At 33.6% G+C, this 21,615-nt stretch overlaps 2 protein-coding genes across 2 annotated transcripts; one reads left to right on the top strand and one right to left on the bottom strand.

Moving 5' to 3' along the window:
* The first annotated feature begins 6,252 nt into the window (after positions 1 to 6,252).
* Positions 6,253 to 7,422, top strand: LOC120213557 (inositol-tetrakisphosphate 1-kinase 1-like). Its single transcript, XM_039211664.1, has one exon. It carries the CDS (start codon positions 6,369 to 6,371, stop codon positions 7,278 to 7,280), a length of 912 nt encoding a protein of 303 aa, XP_039067595.1. The 5' UTR covers positions 6,253 to 6,368; the 3' UTR covers positions 7,281 to 7,422.
* An 11,707-nt stretch (positions 7,423 to 19,129) lies between these two features.
* On the bottom strand, positions 19,130 to 19,762 carry LOC120213556 (norbelladine synthase-like). Its single transcript, XM_039211663.1, has 2 exons — positions 19,534 to 19,762; positions 19,130 to 19,459 (listed from the first exon to the last, which is right to left on the bottom strand). The coding sequence occupies exons 1-2, from the start codon at positions 19,721 to 19,723 to the stop codon at positions 19,167 to 19,169; spliced, it is 483 nt and encodes a 160-aa protein (XP_039067594.1). The 5' UTR covers positions 19,724 to 19,762; the 3' UTR covers positions 19,130 to 19,166.
* Between the last annotated feature and the right edge of the window lie 1,853 nt (positions 19,763 to 21,615).

The raw sequence follows: 21,615 nt of genomic DNA, 5'->3' as shown, positions 1-21,615 counted from the left end.
CTCAACTTAATGTACATTTTATTATATTTAATATTTTATTAGTATTTTATTTAATTATTTAATTATTTTAATATTTTATTTAATTAATTTTTTGTGCAGTTATAAAATAGAAGGCGGTCTACTTCGTTTGGATGGAAATCATATATCGAGTCATTATGCTGATATGGTAACATTTTTACATTTTATTTTAATTTAAATTATTAATAATAATTTATTTATTTAATGCATGATTATTAGTTTATAAATTAATTTTTGTAATTATTAATATTTTAGGAGAGCGATTATATATTAGATCATTTTATTAGGAACCTTAAGTTAGTGATATCTACTCGTTTCTGGCCATATTTAGTCGAGGCTGGATTCGGTCACATAGCTAGATATTAAGGCCATTGTAGGATAGAACCAAACCTGATTTCTGCATTAGTGGAGCGGTGGAGGCCGGAGACCCACACATTCCATCTTCCGTGCAGGGAGTGCACGATTAAGCTTAAGGATGTTTCTATGCACTTGGGGTTTCAGTGGATGGAGATGTGATTTCAGGGATGGCACACAGTAACTGGACTACTGTAGCTAATAGGAGGGTTGCTGATGTCAAACAAATCACGCAACCAAGTTCATTATATGTGTTTGTGACATCTTGGTGACTTTCATCTGGCCGGATCACTGAGTTGGGGCTCAGCGGTTTTGGCATTCCTGTATAGGGAGATGTGTCGAGCGACCGACTATAGGAAAAATGCTATCGACGGATGTCTCCTTCTTCTGCAGCCTTAGGCATGGTATCGCTTGCCCTTTTTATATCATGTTGTAAAGAACTCGTTCGTATTTCCGCTACTATTGAGGTAATTACAAAACTTATTTTGTATATTGATCATTTTATCCAGTGTATAATAAAAAAAATTTCCTTGAATAGGTAGTCTATTGATAGGAAAAAACATCGGGATCTACCTGATGAATTAGAAATAATCAAGCTGCTAATTGATCAGAAGGCTGGCATAGAGGTATGCATTTTAATTTTTGAAAATTAATTTTGTATTATAGTTATATAATTAGATTATTATTTTGAAAATAATTATATATATTTGTTTTAGTTTGAATGAGCTCTATATTATACTAATGATATGAGGATGTGCATCCCACTTGAGTTGAGGGGACCATAAGATATTTGGATGGTGGTGGTCCCTCTGATCTGTTATGCGATTGTCGAGTGGCACCCCACTGATCGCGTGCTCCAAAAATTTGGTTTTGTACAACCAATTTTGGAAGCACCTCGTACTATGGATGACTTACATAACATAGAGCAACGCGGAAAAACGGATACAGATTGGCTGGTGAAGCATTATGAGTGGGTCATGAAGTGAGAGGATCGACATCGGCGCCTTACCCATAGAGAGCCCATTTATGTTGATGACTTGACGGTTGCAGATGATTATTATGAGTGGTTTAACAGCAATGGGAAACTATTTCTGCTTTCTGAGGATGCACGAGGATGGAGTATTCATCGATGTCGACAGAGACGTGCACCGTCACAACCCCATCGTCCCCCGACTCATGGACGAAGAGCAGGTGTTTTTGGTTCGTCAAGAGCTGCACCACCAAAACCTTCACAGCAACCACCATCTGCAGCGACTTACACCCCGCAGCCATATCTGATGTCGCTGCCATCTTTCCCTTACCAGATGTCACCGCCGCCACCGTCAAAGAGTTATATGACCCCTCTTGGAGGATAATATGGGTCTATGTTTGCATATCCAACTTGAGGTTCATATGCTATTTATTTGGCGGGTGCATCCTCATCATCGATGGTCGCCGCACAGACACCTCTTGTACAGTTTTTTCATTCATCAATGTCTGTATTTTCTGAGTTTTCTGAGTTTTTTATGAGCGATGGGTTAGTCAACCATACACCTCTAGGGACCTTATTCTATGGAGGTGCTACATCTTGATCAGTTCCTCATCAATAAAATGTCTCTGCTCCTGACGACGACGAATATGATGATGGTGATGATGATGATAGTGAGGAGTCACAACCAATTATACGAAGAAATCCTCATCGAGACCGACAGCCACCGCCCTGCGGAACACATTCGCACCGCAGACATCGATAGTTTTTTATATTTTATTATATTTGTATTTACTTTTTTATTGGACTTTTTTATTGTAATTTTTTTTTATTATTTATCATTTAATACTTAATTTATTTTGTTAATTTTTTTGGACTTTTTATTAATTATTTTTGTTATTTTTGTTTATTGCCATTTAATACTAGTTATTGTAATTTTTTTATTATTTACCATTTAATACTTATTGTAAGTTTGTTGTATTTAAAATTATATTAAAATACGAAATTGCTATTAGTTGAATAAAATTTAATAATTGTGTTTGATAACTTTCTTAAGTTTGTCACTTATTATCTCTTTTATTATAATCACATATAACGGCAACGTCGAATATCGTTTTCATTTAATTGTTTTTTAATCGTCATTAGTGGTTATCAAATGACATTAACTATCAGTGGTTATTATTTGATAAACAACAACTACATCAATTTCTCATCAATGGTTACTTGATGACAAAATAAGTGGACATGTTCTTTTAGTGTGTCCTGAGTTTCTACAATGCCCATGTTTTTTGTCGTGTCTACATGTTTCTTGAATATCCATATCACAATGAATTCGAGTGGATTTTGGAAGACCATGCTCCCTCAATAAAGTCAGATCTGGTACAATTGGAACCCAATTTTGAACATCATCAGCGTCTCTGTCATTACCTATGGGAGAACTCAAATTCGTATACCTTAAACACTTCTGATAGTAGGTATACGGGATCCAAAAAACGGTTATAGTCTTGACAGGTATGCAAGCAAGCTGCTATCACATGAGAGCATGGATAATTCAGAGCTTGAAAAACCCGCAGTCGCACCATCTGTACCGTATATTTACTCTTAACGACACAACTTCAATCCCTTGAAGAGGTCGCGGCAACTCTGTGACACGAAACAATTCATGCGTTATAGAGAAGCTTGTTACAAACATTCCATTTGATGCAACAATTGTTTTTTTATAGATCTTTAAATAATATAGGGTGATAGACATGACCGCCTTGCATCCATGTTTGAGCTTGTCCCCCGAGCTTCGCAAAAAGTGCCCCCAAACAAAAATATATAGTTTTTACCAAAGCCGCTACAGGTAAGTGACGTGCACCCTTTTGGTCGAATTGATTGCCTCAGCCAAGTTGGTCGTCATGTGTCCATATCGATATCCACCATCATATGCGTTGGTCCACATTTCCTTATCGATGAGGCTGATGTAATCGTATCCTTCCTCGTTATTCGCCCGCAAATCTTGAAACATGGATTCAAATGTTCGAGGTAGTAGTTCGTAATCTGAGCATAAAATGTATAACTTACTAACTTTGTTTCTTTAAAAAATGAAATTGATTGAAAGAAAAAAAACTACAGCAGTTTCACTTAGCCATGCGCACAAGTAATTGATGCTTTAAAAATGAAATTGATTGAAAGAAGAAAAAAAACTACAGCAGTTTCACTTACCCATGCGCACAAGTAATTGATGCTCATCATTCTTCTTGATCCTTCCATGGTAGTTCGCAGTAATGTATCGGATACAATACCTATGTTAGACAAAGGGTGGTTTCCACATTGGACCTAAAGACTCCATTGCTGCTTTGATCCCAGCTCCGCGATCTGAAATGACAGATTTCTCCCTCGTGATAACATATAAACGTAAGTTTTAGAGGAAAAGACCTAAGAATTTGTATATTCTCTTTCAACAAGAGCAAAAGCAACAGGAAGAATGTTGCGATTACCATCTTGGACAATTGTCAATAGTAAAACTTGCTTGTATTTTCCATACAAGAAAGTCTCGTCGATCTGGACCACAGGCTTGCAGTATTTGATAGCATGAAGGCACTGTGGATAAGTCCAAAATACCCGGTAGAATTGGCATCGATCACGAAGAACTCGATCATTATGGTATGCATGAGAGGTTTCGAAGTCCACAATTATCCCAGGATTCAACCTCCACACCACCCTAAACCAACTTGGAAGTTCGTTGTAAGATGCATCCCATTCGCCGTGAAGTTTTTTAATGGCATTCTTTTTTGCCATCAATGCTTTTTTGTATGAGACGAAATACCCATACTGCGATTGTATAGCTGAAATCAACACAGCAATAACTATATGTGAGCTTGCTTTTACCATGGGCATGATGGCTTGGCAGATCACTTTAGAGTCAAGTTGGGATGATCTTGGTTGATCCCTCCAGTACAACATGTGTAAGGACCGTTGTATACCGTTAGTTCCCATATATTGTTTTTTCTCTTCCTCTTCGATACGTGAACCATCCAATTGCATCCGTTTTCACGTCGGGCATAGTGTTATACATATTTTTCTTTCGTAGAGCGGGCGACTCTGGATTGAACAGAATTACGGATATTGTAATTTTTTATAGCCATCATCGCTTCTTTTTTGCTTGAAAACTCCATGCCTAAAGATAACTCACCATTATTTATTGATGAGTAAAATCCATAGCCACCGAGATGAGGTATATCCGGAAATTCTGACCCGTACATTGCACCATAGTCAGCTTCATATATGTGTGCTGGAAGCTCAGTTTGTGCCACATTTGAGGGAACTTCATCTACATCATCATCATCATCGGAGTTGAACTGCGGTGATTCTAGGTTAATGAATAGTCTAGTCTCAGCACCATCCGCACCTGGCTCACGAAGCGGTTATTCTGGTAAAGATGATGGTTCCTCCATGCTCTCCACATTTAGGTCGAAGAACCTACTACTTGCATGCCTTCCCCTTGAACTAGAAGGCATATCGACATTGAGATCGAAAAAGATCGCAGTCGAATGGCTTCCCTGGAGCTTGAAGCCATCATGTCAAATAGAAACTGCACAGATTGTTGCGTCGAGGGCATCTCCATATTAAGGTCAAAGAAATTGGCAGATGAATGTCTTCCCCTTAAACTAGACGCGATGTTGCCATACGGATTGTTCGTGGACCCACCTCGGTACATATCGTAAGGAGTTGTTGATGAATGTCTCCCCATTGAAGTTGATGGGACGGTACCATGATGCGGATTTCCCATTATGGCATTAAAATCATTACACATTGTTGTAGTCGGGCTGTCAACTTGATCAGCTTGTTCAGCTAGCCCATAGTGGGAGCTTAATGATAAACCTCGAACAACACGCACTTCAACAAACTTTACATGCATCTAGGTAGCGACTTCTAAATAATTATTTTGAGAATCAACCATCATTTCAACATCATCATTGTTCGATAGTTCGAACGTTGTATAAGTTAATGGCAACAATGATGTTGGAAATATGTACTGAAGCGACGACATTCTTCTAGTACTTCCAACATAAACCTTCCTTGAAATCATCGTTATCAGCTCCTCAAGAGTTACGTTTTTCTTGAAGGATATTTTAACATAATGATTTGATGCAAAAATAACGTCGGTTTCATCTTCCCGAATTTCTCCATCATAATAGACAATGGCTGAAATCCGCGCCATTCTTAGATTTTGAAAGTGAGACAATCTTATATCTGTAAAAAATAAACCTGAAATAAGTCTAATTAAATAAATAATATATAAATTAAAATATAAGGAAATACAATTTTTACACAAAAACGTAAATAATTTAAATAATATAATTTTATATTATTACTGTATCGGTAAAAATATTTCGACATATGCTCCCGTTTTCCAATTTTACAACCACAAAAATTAATTGAAAACAATTAGTATAATATTTTTTTTCCAAATAATCATATATAATTATAAAAATAATTCCTTATAACGAAAGATCGATCGAACTTCTGAATCAAATATAAGAGGATTGTCGGGTGATATTTTCGAATTGAAAGGATTATTGTACTAATTTTTCGGTTGTACAGTTGTTGTGTGAAAGTTTACGGGGGAGAGGGTATTTATAGCAGAGAGGAAACGCTTTAAAGCCGAGAACAACATATACAATTATACAAGGCGCGACCCATACACCGCGACTTGCCCAACACATCGTCATGTCAGCATAAAACGAGGTACATGGTCGCGCCTTACCACACGTGACGCCAGAATAATGAAATAAAATTTTTAAAGATAATTTTTGGAAAAAATCGTCGAAGAGCCATCTTAAAATATATATTAATCTCAATAAATAAAAATAAAGATTAAATTAACAAAAATGTAAGTTAGTCTGGATCAGCTGTACCCATGTCGTAATTAGATTTCACTTCCCACGTGCTTGTCATCGTGCTTTGAAGCTGATAAATTTTCTCAGTTTGCTGCAGTCACAATTCCATTTTCTCATCTTCCAAACAGACCTTCCTCTCAAAGATGTCCAGTCTTTCTTCAAAACCCTACCAAGTCGGCTATGCTTTAACTCCAAAAAAGGAGAAAACTTTCATCCTACCTTCCCTCCTTTCCCACGCCTCCCAGATTGGGGTTACTTTGACGAAAATCGATCCCAGCAAACCTTTGATCCAACAAGGACCGTTCGATTGCATCCTCCACAAGTTGTACGACTCCGATTGGAAACAAAATCTTCAAGACTTCGCTTCCCAAAACCCTAACATCCCCATCATCGACTCCCCAGGTTCCATCGAGATTCTCCACAGTAGAATCTCAATGCTCGAAACTGTTTCAAAACTGAGAATAAGCAACATCGGAGTCCCCAAACAGATTACCATCACGGAAGTTACGAATTCGGAAAATCTGGGAATCAACTTCCCGTCGATCGCGAAGCCGTTAGACGCGGACGGTAGTGAGACGTCGCATAAAATGCATCTCGTCTTCGAAAAAGATGGGTTAAAGAACTTACCGCTGCCGTTTGTTTTACAGGAGTTTGTTAATCACGGTGGCGTAATCTTTAAGGTCTACGTTGCCGGAAAATATTCCCGGTGCGTGAAACGGAAGTCGTTGCCTGATATTTCGGAGGAGAAACTTGTAAATTTGCAAGGTTCGCTGCCGTTTTCACAGGTTTCGAATCTGACTGCTGCTGGTGGCGGTGCCGAAGGTTGTGAGTTCGAAAAGACGGAAATGCCCCCGGAAAATCTAGTAAAGGAGTTGGTGGAAGGGCTAAAGGAGGAGTTGAGGTTGAATTTGTTTAACTTTGATGTGATTAGGGATATCAAAAACAAGGATAATTACATGGTCATTGATGTCAATTATTTTCCGGGGTACTCGAAAATGCCGGATTTCGAGTCCGTGATAACAGATTTTTTAATCGATGTGTGCTCGAAGAGATGAAATGTGGCAAAAATTGAGGATCGGAGGTACTTTGTTGAACATTTGAAGTTCTAATAAGCTAACATTTTAGCATGCTTTGTATCATCTTACTATGGTAATTGTAATGCATGGATTTTTCCAATACTTGTTTTCTTTTCGTTGACTCCGATTTTGATTACTATGTCAAATGTGGATTCCGAGTCATTGATAACAGATTTCTTACTTAATGTGTGCTCGAAGAGATAAAATGTGGTGAAAATTGAGGATTGGAGATACTTTGTTGAACATTTGAAGTTCTAATAAGCTCACATTTTAGCATTCTTTGTATCATCTTACACTGGTAATTGTAGTGCATGGATTTTTCCAATACTTGTTTTCTTTTCCTTGATTCCGATTTTGATTGCTAAGTCAAATGTGGATTTCTAGTCGGTGATAACGGATTTGTTACTTAATGTGCGCTCGAAGAGATGAAATGTGGCGAAAATAGAGGATCGTAGGTACTTTGTTGAACATTTGAAGTACTAAGAAGCTAACATTTTAGCAAGCTTTGTATCAATTCATCTTACACTGGTAATTGTAGTGCATGGATTTTTCCAATACTTGTTTTCTTTTCCTTGACTCCAATTTTGATTGCTATGTCAAATGTGGATTTTGAGTCGGTGATAACGGATTTCTTGCTTAATGTGCGCTCGAAGAGATGAAATGTGGCGAAAATTGAGGATGAGAGGTACTTTGTTGAACATTTGAATTATCTAATAAGCTCACATTTTAGCATGCTTTGTATCATCTTACACTGGTATTTGAAGTTCATGGATAATTCCAATACTTGTTTTCTTTTCCTTGACTCCAATTTTTTATTACTATGTCAAATGTGGATTTGTTTCTGTTCTTGTTTGCCTGTAGTTTGCAAATTGAGCTTTAGTTTTATGTAGAGGAAATCGATCTTGCTGTGCCATGTTATCAATATCATCTAGTTTCAGGAGTCTCCGATATAGTTACATTACATGTCTACCATGGGATTTCTTCTATTTTTTTATGTACTCAGAGGATCGTATTGTATACCATATTCGAATATGTATTGGATGCTTGTTTTTAATGAGGCCTAATATTCCTATCAAAAATATATATGTATTGGATGCCATAGGTATATCTGAGGGAATAAGTAGTTTGGTTAACATAGACTTGTGATAGTTTGAATAACATAGCTACTTGTGTGATAGAGATAACCTCTAATCTCCTTCCCCCCAAAGATTATAGTATGCAAATGAGAATTATGGCTGTTGTTGAGTTATTAGGTTTAGCTCTGTGTTAGGCTCAATGTTTAAGATTTGCCATCTAAGTTTAAAGCGGAGAATGGTAGTCGGATGAAGCGTCCGCATGCCATGCACTTGGGTTTTTCATTTTTCATTGTTTAGGCCATAGATGAACAGGTTTTTATGATAGAGAGAACAGCTTCGTTTGCTCCATATGCTCATTTTTCATTGTTAGTGCATATATGCAAATGGTGGGAAAAGAATATTGGGAACATTGTGGGTGTTGAAAAATAGGGAATACCTGTGTGAATGCAAAGTTTGATTTAGTTAAGACAAAGAATAATGCCAAAATTAGTCTCCAAGGTTTTTAAAAATGGTCATTTTGTCTCCAATTCGATTTTTTAGAGCATTTTGGCTTCCTAATATTTTATTTTGGGGTAAAAAAGTCCATAACATTTAATAAAATAATTATTGTCCTTTTTTTTTTGACATTTTAACTTTCAACGTTTTATTTTAGATAATAAAAGCTCTTATCCCAATGTGAAACTTTCACGTTGGGGGCTAAAATGTTAAAAGAAAAAACTAAAATGACCGTTTAATTATTATTGGGTTAATTTTTGGCATTATCTCTTAAAGATAATGGGAGGAGAATAGTTCTAAAGCAAAGTATGCTTGTCTTTTGCTTTTCTAGTAACTGATAAGATCTGTATTATGAAAACTATATCCACCTTTACCTGTCTAAACTCCTGACTTACTAATTGAGAAACTATTAAAATTTCCTTTTATCTAAGTAATAATTAATATTATTATAAAAACTCTATTATCTTTTCATACCTTTTTTTAATAATTTTTAAATAAAACAATTAAAATGAGTTATTCCTTCTTCTGTATAACTTTTGGATAAGAAAATTAGAAAATACTTATCTAAACTGACTAAGTTTAGTTCGGTTGATGTTGTTGTCGATATGTTAAAAAAATGAGATCAAGTATACTTAAGTGTTGAATATACTTTGATTTAAGACAAGAAAGAGACTAAGTAATACATGTATAAAAAAATTAAGGGTAAGGTACGCAAACGGTCCCCGATTATACTACGTTATTTTATTGAGTCTTCTGACTATTAAAAATTACAAAATGATTTATTGACTATAAGACATTGTTTTGTTGAGTCTTTTAACTATTTAATGTTATAAAATGGTCCATCGACTATTCATATGTTCCAAAATTTTCTTGTTTTCGCTAAAAAATTAACGTCCGTCTGAGCTGGATGTTAACTTGTTGATTGAGATATAATAAAATCATATTTTAATGATGTCTGTTGGTATTGCCGTTGCTTTCAAACACTGGTTAGCCAGCATAATGTTTCAAGCATTGCTTGACGACATAATATAAATGGAGATTTGATTCACAAAATACAACTAAAATGATTCTGAAACCATATTTTATCATATCTCAATCAACATGTTAATGCTCATCTCAGACGGTCGTTAATTTTTTAACGGAAAAAGATAAGTTCGGAACATAGGAATAGTTGATCATTTTATAACTTTTAGTAGTCAGAAGACTCAACAAAGTTGTGCTTTATAGTCGGTGGATCATTTTGTAACTTTTAATAGTTAGAAAACTCAACTAAACAATCCTCTATAGTTGAGGGACTATTTGTATACTTTATCCAAAAGTTAATTATCTAGAGAACGAATATGTTTTTAAAATGATTTATATTGATTTTTTTTACCAGTCAATTTCTAATTATTATTAGATGATTTTTTTTAAAATGTTAACATCTACGATGTATGATTTTAAAGTAAAGCTCACCTCAGAATGTTTGGTCATTTTTCACCTTCTATGTTTTACATGCACATTAGTTTGTATCATGAGATATGTTGGTTCAGCCAATACCTCAGTGCGTCTTATTTAAATTTATCCAAATTAAATTCAAGCATTATTATTCTAATTTAAATATGAATTAATTCAATGTGAGATATCATAATTCATTAAATATGAGAATTTTGTAAGTTTGATTTTTTTTTTTTTGTAATTTGTACTTAGGAGAGGGAGAAAGGGAATTATGCTCTTAATGAGTATTAAACTCACAACCCATAAAAAATGAAATATATCAACTAAGAACTTTTAACGACCTGTTATAAAAATTGTTGACTAAGTTGAACGTTTCTTTAAATAAAAAAAATTTAATAATAAATATTTGCATATTAATATCTAAATTTGAATATTATATATAAAAATCTCTATATTAAAGTTATTGTATATTAAATCATAATATAACAATAATATCAACTAAATCAAAATCCAATCTATATTATTATAGGAAAATTCTATAACGCTTGACGAGCTCGTTGAGCGCCATTATTTTAATTTATAAAAATTTAAAATTCTAAAGAATTCAACGTATAATTATAAATTAGTTAAAAATTAAAGGTAAATTATTTAAAATAAAATATTAATTAATAATGATCAACAATATTTATCGTTAATGGTACTTAACGGTTTTTGTCAAATGTGGCAAATTCATCCATTATTATATCATATAAAAGTATAAAATGTCACAAACATTTATTTGGAAACTCGGAAAAGGTCAAAGTTTGTCACAAAAGACTTTTGGAAAGGTTAAAAAATGGTCTAAATAAGTTTTTCTTTTTTTATAATTACCCCATATTAATAAAAAGAAAATCTTAAATTTATGTCACAAATATTTGTTAGGAAGCTTGAAAGAAGTCCAGAAATCTAGAAGAATTGAAGTTTATGAATGAAGTTTCACTGTTCTAATTATTTTTGAATTAAAACAAAAATAATAATAAACTTTATGTTATCATCACGTCATTGCATATCAAAATATACACTACATTTTTCTCTTTCTAAGTAGACTTGACAAATTTGACCCATATCTGTTTATCCGAATGATTTATCTGGCATGAAATTCGATATAGATCCGAATAAGGTGACCCAAAATTGATTTGGAACCCGAAATAACACATATCAAATCAAAACCGACCCGAATTTTAGTTGGACCGAAAGTAATCTGTCAGAAAACAACTCGAACCAAACAAATCGAAAGTAACCCAAACCCAAAACAACTTAATTTAGTTTACTTATACTTGATCCGAACTGATTCGACCTGATTTTAAACTGATAATTGAGTCTAAGTGAATGAATAATTTATTTATTTATTTATTTCTGTTTAGAACTTTGATAAATAATAAAATTATGTATGTTTTATTCTCATTTTATATTATACTACTACTTAACCACCACTTCTAGTAGTACTTTAATTGTTTAATATAATTTTTTTCTCAGTTAAAAGATTATCTCTATATCTAATATAATAACTTCTAGCTCTGAATTTTAACTGTGACAATATATATTAACATAAAATTCTTGATTTTAAAACTCTGTTGATTTGATTGATTTAAACTAAAACTTATAGCTATGAATTTGGAATATGACAATATATATTCACACAAAATTCTTGAATTATAAGTAATAAAGAGAAATACCGAAAGCTATGACGAAAAAGAGCGATATCAGTTGACTTGCAAATCTAAAGGTTTTTACGAAAATATAAATGTTGACCCGAAGTGAAACCGATCAGAATTTACCCAGAAATCTAATGGTTGACTCGAACTAAAATCAACTGATCTGATATTGACCTGATCTGAAGTCAATCGATCTGATGTTAATCCAAACTAAAAACTAAATGATTCGATTTTGACCGGACCCAATATCCGACCTGAACTAAATTTTCATAGACCCGAACAAAATTCGAACAAGATCTGATCAGACTCTAACTAAATTCGAACAAGATCTGATCAGACTCTAACTAAATTCGAACCAAATCCAACTTGACATAAACTGAACCTAAATCGAATAAAATCTAGACCTAGAATAATCAAACCCAAATCCTGTCTGAATGATCGGATTTCTACCTCTATTTCTAAGGGAGGAGAAGGAATCGAGGGTTTCAACGCTTATATAATTCTAGCACGTGTTTCGTCACTATAAATTCTTACTCCATTAGTTTGCAAGATAGTTTGGTGTATATTAAAAATTATTTATACTTATATGAATAATAGATATAATAGCAAAAATACCCTCCAAATGTTTGTATAAATAATCATTTTGTCTGTCACACCCCAAAATTAAGGGCAAGAATTTATTAATTTTAAATATCGAATTAAAGTTGTAATAAGGAAAATTTATGATCAAATTGTAAAGTTCTGAAATATTTGGGTTAATTTTAGAAGTGCTGGAAATCCAAGGACCTAGTCCTGGATTTGCCCATTTTTAATGGTCAATGAAAATTTAATTGTCCCCATCAAAATCAAAACCAGCTGTTAAATAACCTAGTTCCAGAAATTTACATCGATCCAAACAACTGCTCTATCATCGTTCAATCACCTCCTGCTAGCGGTGAAATACATCGCCCCTCCTAGCTGCATAGCCACCATCTCGCGACTCTAGCTCGGACCACTAAACACCAGATCAGTTGCCATTCGTCGGGATCCAATCGTTGGAAGTTTCACAGATTTTAAAGCCCCGCCGCCAGAATTTTGTTGATTCTGATCGCTATGCTCGCCGATTCACCTCACCGCCCCGAGCACCGGACTCCCCACCTCTGTCCGCTCAAAACCCGGCCCATGAGTTACTCTGTTGCCATCAAAATTTTCGATCGTCGGTGTGGGTAATTTCTCTGATTCTTTTCTTGTTTATTTAAATAACTTTGGTTGAAATTTTTGGACTCAAATTGGTTGATTGGGGTTAGTGGAAGCTCGTGGATGAATCGGCCGATCGCCCCAACCGTTGTTGTTGCCGCACGCACTGCCACACGCCGGCGATGCACGTGGGGCTTGTCTTGGTCTAGAGAAATTTCCAGAATCGGGTCAACCCGACCCGCCTGGTCCGGTCCAGTCACCTAGTTAACTCGGTCCGAGTCAACCCATTGACTTTAACCGTTGACCGTTGACTTTGACCAAAAAGTCAACTTTTTCGAAAAAGTCTCATTTTATTCTTTTCGACGTCCTAAGTTTGAATCCGAAGTCCATTTTCCAAATTTGCACCCGGTAAGCCGTTTTTCAGAGATTTACCTTCGGATTCAATATGGTTTTTAAATTAAGTTCAGTTTCTGACGTAAATTGGGTAGCTTTGTATCCAAGGGATTATTGGAAGTTGAATTAAAGTTTGAGGGCAATCGAATGGAGTTAAATGGTCGATCGGTATGGCACGGAAACTGAGGTAATACATTACTACTTGTTTCATGCTTTATGAAACATGTTAGTATTGATTCCTATATGGATAAGTATAATTGGTCACATATATGTAGTGATTATTTCCTAAACTCGATCCGAATACTATAAAATGTCAGTAACCGGATAGAACTTATATGGCTCGCTTAAGAAAGTGGAAAATCAATCGTAAATAATAATAATAAGCTTGGTGATTCAATAATGAATAAATTGACTTCAAGATCCGTAAATTTTGATTAATTTCTTTTAAAGTTAAATACGGATAATATTTGGATAATACGTTACTAAAATAGCCCTAAGGGGTAAAATTATGAAAATGCCCTTGTATTGAAGAGTACCAAGACTTTCCTAGTGGTGAAATTAACCTTCAGTGAGAAAATGAGCAAAGTAATCTGAACTTTAATAGAACTGAAATACTTTCAAGCCTACGTTACCCAAAGTAATGCCACTGACGGAATTGAATGAAATTACGATAATACCCTTAAAGAGTAAAAAACAATATGTATAACTATGATAATGTGGACAACCTAAAAGCTCATATCTTGATTCACTTGAACCTTGGAATCATCGATTTAAATTCTGGATCTATATTGGATTTATAGAAATGCCCTAAAGTGTAAAATGACCAAAATACCCCTAAAGTGTACAATAACCTAAAGTATTTTCAAGACCTGGAATGACTAATGCCCTCAAGTTTTGAAATGAATAAATCAACCTCGAATACCTATATGACTATATTATTTGACCAAGTTAAAGGAATGAAAATATTGTATGTATTCAAATTTGCAGAAATGACAGAATTACTCAGGGAACTCCTAAGCGACCAGGATAAATTTGAATACTAATTGAATTAAGTTAATAACTTGGATAAGTCTAAAAACACTGAGTATCTTATATGTTTTATTGTCCCTATGGATTTTGAACCACGAATTAAAGTACATCGACAATTCCTGATATTGTTGCAATGTAGAAATGAAATAAAGATCATTGGGATATATGTTCTTCTCCTTAAGATCTATTCAGCGGTGGTTCAGAAGATGATCTATGGCCAACAATTGTTGGTATTAAAGAGTGAATACCCTGGAAGGGCAATGAATTGACCAGTCGACATGCGTTAGTTCTGAGAGTTGTTAGCTCGAGTTATTTCGATAATCCGATAGATCGACACAGATTGAAAATATCTTGAATCTTCGTTTCTCCCTTACTAGCTCAAATCACTCGAGTCATATCTGATCACACAAGTAACTTAGATGCAAAGGATCCTGAATACCCCATTTGGTTCAATTGGACTTAAAATCCTGATAATTTAATTCATAATCCTGAATACCTCTGATTGTTGAGTAATGGAATTACTCATAGTAAATCTGAATCTAGAATTATTCTATATAAAGGTTCTTGAACACCTTCCCGATGCACCTGGATTATAGCGGGATTCTAAAGTATCAACTTTAAATGTCTGATTAGATCCATTAGTAATCGATCCCTTCAATTAGACTTCGTTCCTAGAATCGAGTCAAAGTATATAAGTTTCACGTTTTCTTAATAACTATTTTGTGCTTCTGAAGAATACTTAGATCCTCTAGTGTATTCCATATGTACTACATGACAATTTTATATGTTTTGAAATGCGTTTTAATGAAATTATTGATTTACTGGTTTATAAACCATTGCAACATGGTATGTGTTCTCCGATTTCGGTTTTCACCAAAAATATAAATTGTTTCTGATTTATGGAATCATGAAATTTACTAAGTTATGAACTATGGTTTCCTGTTTCATTGGTTGTTACTTGAACTGTTTTATTGTGAAAGTATCTGGGTAGACTGGATTATGGAGGTACAACTCTGATCAAGCTGGTAAATCCTTACAGACCTAAGGTGATCCTTGGGTAGGCTCTTAGGCCCCAAGGCACTCCATTGGGTTAATCATAGGACTACTTATGTTGTACAGGTGGAGATCAGTTATATGATTTATTTCATTATCACAACATTGTCATATTACTGGATCACGATCCAAATATTACAATTTACGACTAAAACTGATTTCTACTGGATTATTATATGGGTAGGATTCTGGAGTATGGAGGTACAACGTTGATCCAGCTGGTAAATCCTTACGAACCTAAGGATACCCTTGGGTAGGTCTACAGGCCCCAAGGCATTCCCTTAGGTTGGATCCCTTTGTTGTGTGCTTAGGGTAAACCTTTATGGATGCATTTATGAGGAACTGCATAACGGTGTTCGGTTGGAGGGTTCTACTATGGTTTTGAAAATATGTTGTAAACAATTACTGTTTTAAAAAGATTTATATCTTTTCACTGGTTTTGGTTGGAACACACTAGACATTCTAATCAATCTCCTGAAAACCTGATACTATGAATGTTTTTTGTGAACTAAGATCTCCATGGCTTCTACTCGATAAACTACCAGTTGAACCCCAGCTTATCTCGAAAACTCGTATACGTCTAATTCAATAAGGAAATTTTATCGTTCTACATTTATCTGCATGTCCTGTAGCATCAACTGGTAGTATTGTATTACTGAGTTTTCTAAAGCTCACTCTGTTACTCACCATTTCAGGTTAAAAGAATCGTACAAGTGCAACTATCGACTTTATTAGGGGAGTTCCACCAGCGTTGCTTGTGGAGTACGGTGCATGTGATTAGGGGGAATGTAAGTTGTACTTTGTTATATATACAAGTATGAAAATATGTTTTATTTTTGAATACTGATAAATTTTACTTTTGTATTATAAATTGATTTTATGGTTTTACATGTTTTAACAAAATTTTAATTTTTCTGAGATTTTTGCTCCGGTGGTCCTAATGTGACACCCAAAATCAGATCGAACCACCCACATCGGTCTGAGATGGTTACATTGTCTTTTATTCTTTTAGATTTTTTGAGCATTTTACTTTCAAAGTTTCAATTTTTGCTAAAACAGATTATGTTGGATAAAAACCATTAGTTGACTATCGGTCAATTCATGTTACCAATGTGATATGTGCCACACCATCCAAAATACTGAAGTGACATGTGTTATATCACTAAAATGATGACATGACATGCCAAATCAACGAGGGTGATAACATGACACATGACACGTTACCCAAAGTGATGATATGATATGTGTCATGTCATCTAAAGTAATGATGTGACATATACTACACACTAGTTGAAGATATGTAAAAATGTCATGTCAGCAAATGTATTAATTGTTAGTTTACTAACAATTTTCATCCCACATGTATGTTTTGATAAAATATTGAAATGTTAGAGGATAAAATATTAAAAAATAATATATAAAGTGACTATTTGTGCAAATGTTGGAGGTAATTTTATCATTATGCCTACATAATAATAACAATAATTTGTGAGAAAAAATATAAATATATAAAAAGATATGGACTAAAATATAAATTATAAAAGTTATAAGAAAATTTCAATTTGGTCAAACATTAAGGTTTATTCAAGGAAATCAAGTAAATCATCTAATTAAATTAGGGTTTATTAGAGTTGTTTAAGAATCATGTTATCCACCCAAATTCGAAGGTTTATTTAAAATACTAAGTTCGAAAGATGGATTTGAACCAAAAAAAAAATTAAGAACGTTTAAAATGTGAGTTGGACTCAAACTTCAACATTCAAGGCCTGGACTTCATACCATCCAATCCGCTTTCTAATTTTCTAATATATTACTTTAACCTTAGTATAATTTTTCCCAAAATAACTTTTTTGAATAGATTATTTGTTTGGTAACATTCTAGATTCGATCATTATGTTTAAATTGTGTATTGAATGTTATATTTTGTAATAGTTGAGTGCAGTTTTAACTCTCACACTATTTAACCTACTTATTATATATATAAGTTTAGGTCAGAGATGACTATTCCGTTTAAGATCATGGCATATCTAAGATTCATTTAGGATTTACATAAGAATTTATAGATTGCTCACTAAGAGTGACATTGATAGGATTTGAATTTGGTCTTACAAACTCAAATTCCTTAAACCTAACTACTTGTGCTAACACTCATTGGCCCTACTTATTTAATATATGAAAACGTATTTTTCAAATAAATTTTATTGAAAGTGAATTTAAATACTAACCCATAAAAAGTAAATTCAAAAGATTTTTCTATGAACATATGAGACTCCAATGCTATATTTTTAATAGTGTTCGAATGCTAATTCAAATTATAGCTTCTTTGTTTACTTTTATTATAGGCAGGCTTGTACCTGAGCCACCTGTTTAGGGCCCCCTTTATTCTAGGGTTTCACGTTATAAAATCCACATATAATTAAAAAAAACGATAAATAATTTATTTAGTCACTCATCTATTATTTTATTTCTGTTTCGGTAATCTAATTATTATTTTTCTCAAAATCATTACTCGACTTTACATTTTATTTCTTTTTTTATTAAACACCATTAAAAGTTAAAAGACAACACTGGTGAGGCATTTTTAAATTATTTTTTACTTTTCACTTAATGATTCTTTTATTACTTTTTTTTAATAAGATGGAGAAGGTTGAAATCGAATTTGAGCCCTCTTAAGAGGATCATGCTTTTTTTATGTGAGTAGTTAGGTATTTAATAATTATTTTTTTGATGTTTTCTATTTAAAAATTGATATATTTATTAGATAATTTATTAAACGTAATAAACAATAATTTACAAGTAAATTTATTTATTTTTGCATGCTCTTACAATTCAAATTTTCTCGATATTTATTATTAGAAGCCTAATTCCTATATTCGTCCTAAGCCATTAAAATCTCATAAACGGATCTGATTGTAGGACCAATACTATATCAAGTAGACATTGAGTAGACTATCATAAGAACTCGACACCTTAATGTAACTCTTATCCGATTGACTCAGCATACACTACAAATTCAAAATCTATAGCCCTCACTAGATTGGAGGGTACCATCCAGAGAAGATAAGAGTCCTGGTGTAAGGAAATCACATCCTATTAGCTAATCTTCACGTCCTTTAAAACAAAGGGTGTATACCTAAACAAAAGAATTCAGATATTTTATTGAAATTGAACCTTTCATTGTTACTCTAAATTAATAATAGTTTTATTTTACTTCGATATGTTTATGCCTAAACAACGTTTGAATCAATTTTTTATTCAAATTTTAAAACACATCGAACTTTCTCAACATCGAGTTTACTTCATAATTTCTTACAGGATATACTATGTCGGCCAAAGCATGTATTAATTATTCGTATACATTATGACTACCAATCAACAACTAAAAAAAATTCTTCGTATATAACGGTAAATCGAGACATATTCTTCGTATACATAATACTAATAAAGGCATAAAAAGTGACAAGTAGAATTGAAACCATTCCATTTAACCAAAAGTCCTTGCAAGCCCCTATCTACTGAGTGGATTTGTATTCACTGAGATGTTTGCCGATTATTTCCGCCATTGTCTCCAGTGGCTTAACGCTCACATGGGAAACAACATCCTCAAGCTTGTCATCTCCTTCATATTCTATAGATGACCTGACGATACACGATTCAGAATCTTTCTCAATGATCTCCAACCGAACCCGAACCATATTGAATCCGAGCGCTTTGTATCCCCCTTCAATAATTTCCGTTTCTTTAACTAGATTTTCATCATCAATCTTTGTGAATTTTTCCTTCATATAAACACTTTCAGCGCTTCCTACAACCAAATATATTAATGTTCCAATTCAAATGTCAGCTATATACATATATGTAGTTACCTATAGCAAGTACCTGGTGCAGGTGGAAATGTGAGTTTGGCAATGGTTCCGACGCCTCCATCGCCTTCTAAGAATTCCACCCTTCCCAGAACGTCCGGTGCTATTTTATCGACAAGCCTTCCGAGCTCGAGACCACGGTATACATCCCATATTAAAGCGGCTGGAACACCAACCGGAGTATCCGATGAGATTTGGCCGTGCATATTTTTTCTTTTACTTATAAATAACCTGGTTTTGATGCTTTCATATATAGCCTTGTTTGATGCTTTCATATATAGCCTTGTTTTGATACCTTTCCTCAGCCTTTGCTGAATGACATCGATCCCTCAGTTTGGAAGTTAGTATATGGGAATATCAACCATATTTGTAAGCAAAAGATACTTTTTATTTTTTTTTTGTCCAGAAGCCGGACTGGACGGACCAAATTGAATATATCATTTTCCAACTACAGTAAATTGTGATTATATTATATGTTATCATTTGAATGTGTGGATCAAATTTGGGGTGTATTTTTCAACGCTGATATTAGTCATCTGAGTTGATATTGAACAATCCTCCATTTTATCATAAAAAATATATGAGTAAATTTTATATTTAGTCATTTAATTAATTTTTCTAAATTATATTTAGTGTTATATTTTGTTCCGTTTTGATAATTTGTTGTTAAGAAATTAACTGTAATACTAATATATCATCCTAGATTATTATCACATCATCATTGAAAATATAAAATAAAAATTGTTGCATCAACAATTATGTTTATTTCTTAATGGCGAGTGACAAAAACATAATTAAAATGGTAAACTGCATCATTCATTATTAAACTTTATTATCTCTTATTCCACTTATTATACTTTTAATTTTTTTCAATTTACTCACTGAACTTTCGAATTGCTCCCATTTTGATCAATCTGAATTATTTTATTATTATTTTGGTATGACATGACATTTTTTTATTATTTAATATAAAAATAATTTTAAATATAAAATTAAAACCAAATTATGGCCGTTCATTATTCGTCGTCGTTGGATGCCACCGTCGAGAACCATAGATGGCGTTCATTCAGTTTTAGATTTCATCGGTCACTTGTCTCAACCTCTAAGTCTGAATCCAACCTCAATTTTGTCAGGACATGCTCTGAACCCGTTCAAAAGTGACGAAACCGAAATGCTGAAGGCCATAGATGGTGGTCGTTTGGTCTCAAATTTAATGGGTCTCTTCACCTCGACCCTCTGAGTCCGAATCTGACCTCCATTTTATTGGAACATGTTTCTGAAGTCCACAAATTGAAGATTGAAAGTGAGGAAATCGAAATGTTTTAGTCGAGATTCACAGGTTTTGGGACATTTTCCGGTGAAACAAGCACCGGATTCAGACTTAGCGTGTTAAAGTGAGTCTCTCAATACAATTTGGGATCAAATGACTATTGATCCCGAAAGCTGACGATGGTCGACGGTGACGAGAAGGGGTAATGATATCATTTTAAATTTAATAATAATAAATATTATTTTATTATTTATTTTAAATTATTTTTATATTTAATAATAAAAAATGCCACTTCATAGAATAATAATAATAAAATAATTTGTAGTGATCAAAACAAGAATAATTCGGAAGTTTCGTGAGTAAATTGAAAAAATTGAAAGTATAATGAGTGAAATAAGAAATAGAGTAAAGTTTAGTGATGAATGGTGTAGTTTACCCTAACAGAAACTAACGTTAGGTACAAGACTTTAGTAGGATATGTGTTTTCTTTATTTAGGGTTTTGTACGATTTTTATATAATAATTGATACCTTTTGCTATAGCGGTAGTTTTAGAATAAAAACTAATAAATAGAATGTTCTATAAGGAAACTTATGTGACTAGGGTTTTTATATTAAGCAAGAGTGGTTATTATAATTGAGCGGGAAAGTATGTTGGCCGTTAGACTACAACAGTTGATTCTCTATGTTAAAAATAGGTTGTTGCATTTGTGAATAAGTAGCTGAACAGAAGTAGTGACATGTTCCTAATTTCACTCATGATAAAGAGGGTTGAGAGTTGGTGTAGTGAAAGACTTCAGGGGAAAACTCCCAAAAATCTTCTTCTACTC

Source organism: Hibiscus syriacus, unplaced genomic scaffold (assembly GCF_006381635.1).
Source record: "Hibiscus syriacus cultivar Baekdansim isolate YM2019G1 unplaced genomic scaffold, ASM638163v2 tig00110030_pilon, whole genome shotgun sequence".
NCBI classification, from domain to species: domain Eukaryota; kingdom Viridiplantae; phylum Streptophyta; class Magnoliopsida; order Malvales; family Malvaceae; genus Hibiscus; species Hibiscus syriacus.
This window is presented reverse-complemented; position numbering and strand designations above follow the sequence as displayed.

Coding starts and splice junctions, on each gene's coding strand:
- LOC120213557 (XM_039211664.1), top strand. CDS start 6,369: ATGTCCAGTCTTTCTTCAAAACCCTACCAAGTCGGCTATGCTTTAACT.
- LOC120213556 (XM_039211663.1), bottom strand. CDS start 19,723: ATGCACGGCCAAATCTCATCGGATACTCCGGTTGGTGTTCCAGCCGCT. Junction 19,460..19,533: donor CACATTTCCACCTGCACCAG/GTACTTGCTATA, acceptor ATTTGGTTGTAG/GAAGCGCTGAAAGTGTTTAT.